Below are 648 nucleotides of genomic sequence, written 5' to 3'. Positions count from 1 at the left end.
AGAGCATCTGATAGAAGAAAGTGAAAGCAGGATAACAACAGTGGCAACAGCAGAAGATGGCATTACCGAAGAAGCACACAAATTTTTCTTAGGCGCGGCCAAGGCAACAGGGACGGCAAAGCACTGGCAGTACATGGCGCTGCACCTTGCAGCCACACAGATTGCAGCTGAAAATAAAGGAAAGAACAAAGCAACCGCAGCGACTCTGAAAGACGTTTTACAGACGCTGCTAAGACGCCAAGCCCAAGTCGAACTATACCATAAAATGTCGGACGGAGCCGAGCACAAAAACGGCATAAGCAAAGCCAAAGGCAGCCAAACAGCCTTGCTAACGACAGGGACTCCAAGGATGTGCGTGGTTGAATTCGCTGCTAAAGCAGGAAAAAAACAGAACTGCAGAAAACCTTATGTACCGAACACAGAAATAGCCAAGATCAGCCAACACCTAGAAGACGCGGACGGTATAACAGGAATCAAAGATGTAGCATTCAAACGGCCAAAAATAACAGCAGTCGCCGAACGCGCCGGGACACTGGGCGGAAGCACGCACAACCCGCTAACAGAAGTCTGTTCAAGCGGCACTTCTGGAGAACTCAACACAGACGCCGCGCTCGCGGTAACTTACCTGAAAATAGATGGGACCGACGG

The 648-nt window shown here is 50.0% G+C and overlaps 1 protein-coding gene across 1 annotated transcript in view; it reads left to right on the top strand.

The window, feature by feature from the left end:
* Window positions 1-635: 635 nt before the first annotated feature.
* TEOVI_000033300 (variant surface glycoprotein (VSG), putative) overlaps window positions 636-648 on the top strand; it is a gene marked incomplete at both ends in the record, with an annotated part of 711 nt that continues 698 nt past the window's right edge. The window contains one exon of the mRNA XM_067222052.1: window positions 636-648. Within this exon, the coding sequence (XP_067078153.1) occupies window positions 636-648 (13 nt within the window).

Source organism: Trypanosoma equiperdum, assembly GCF_001457755.1.
Source record: "Trypanosoma equiperdum strain OVI genome assembly, contig: ctg_154, whole genome shotgun sequence".
NCBI classification, from domain to species: domain Eukaryota; phylum Euglenozoa; class Kinetoplastea; order Trypanosomatida; family Trypanosomatidae; genus Trypanosoma; species Trypanosoma equiperdum.
Note: the sequence above shows the minus strand (reverse complement) of the source record. Positions and strands in the feature narration are given on the sequence as shown.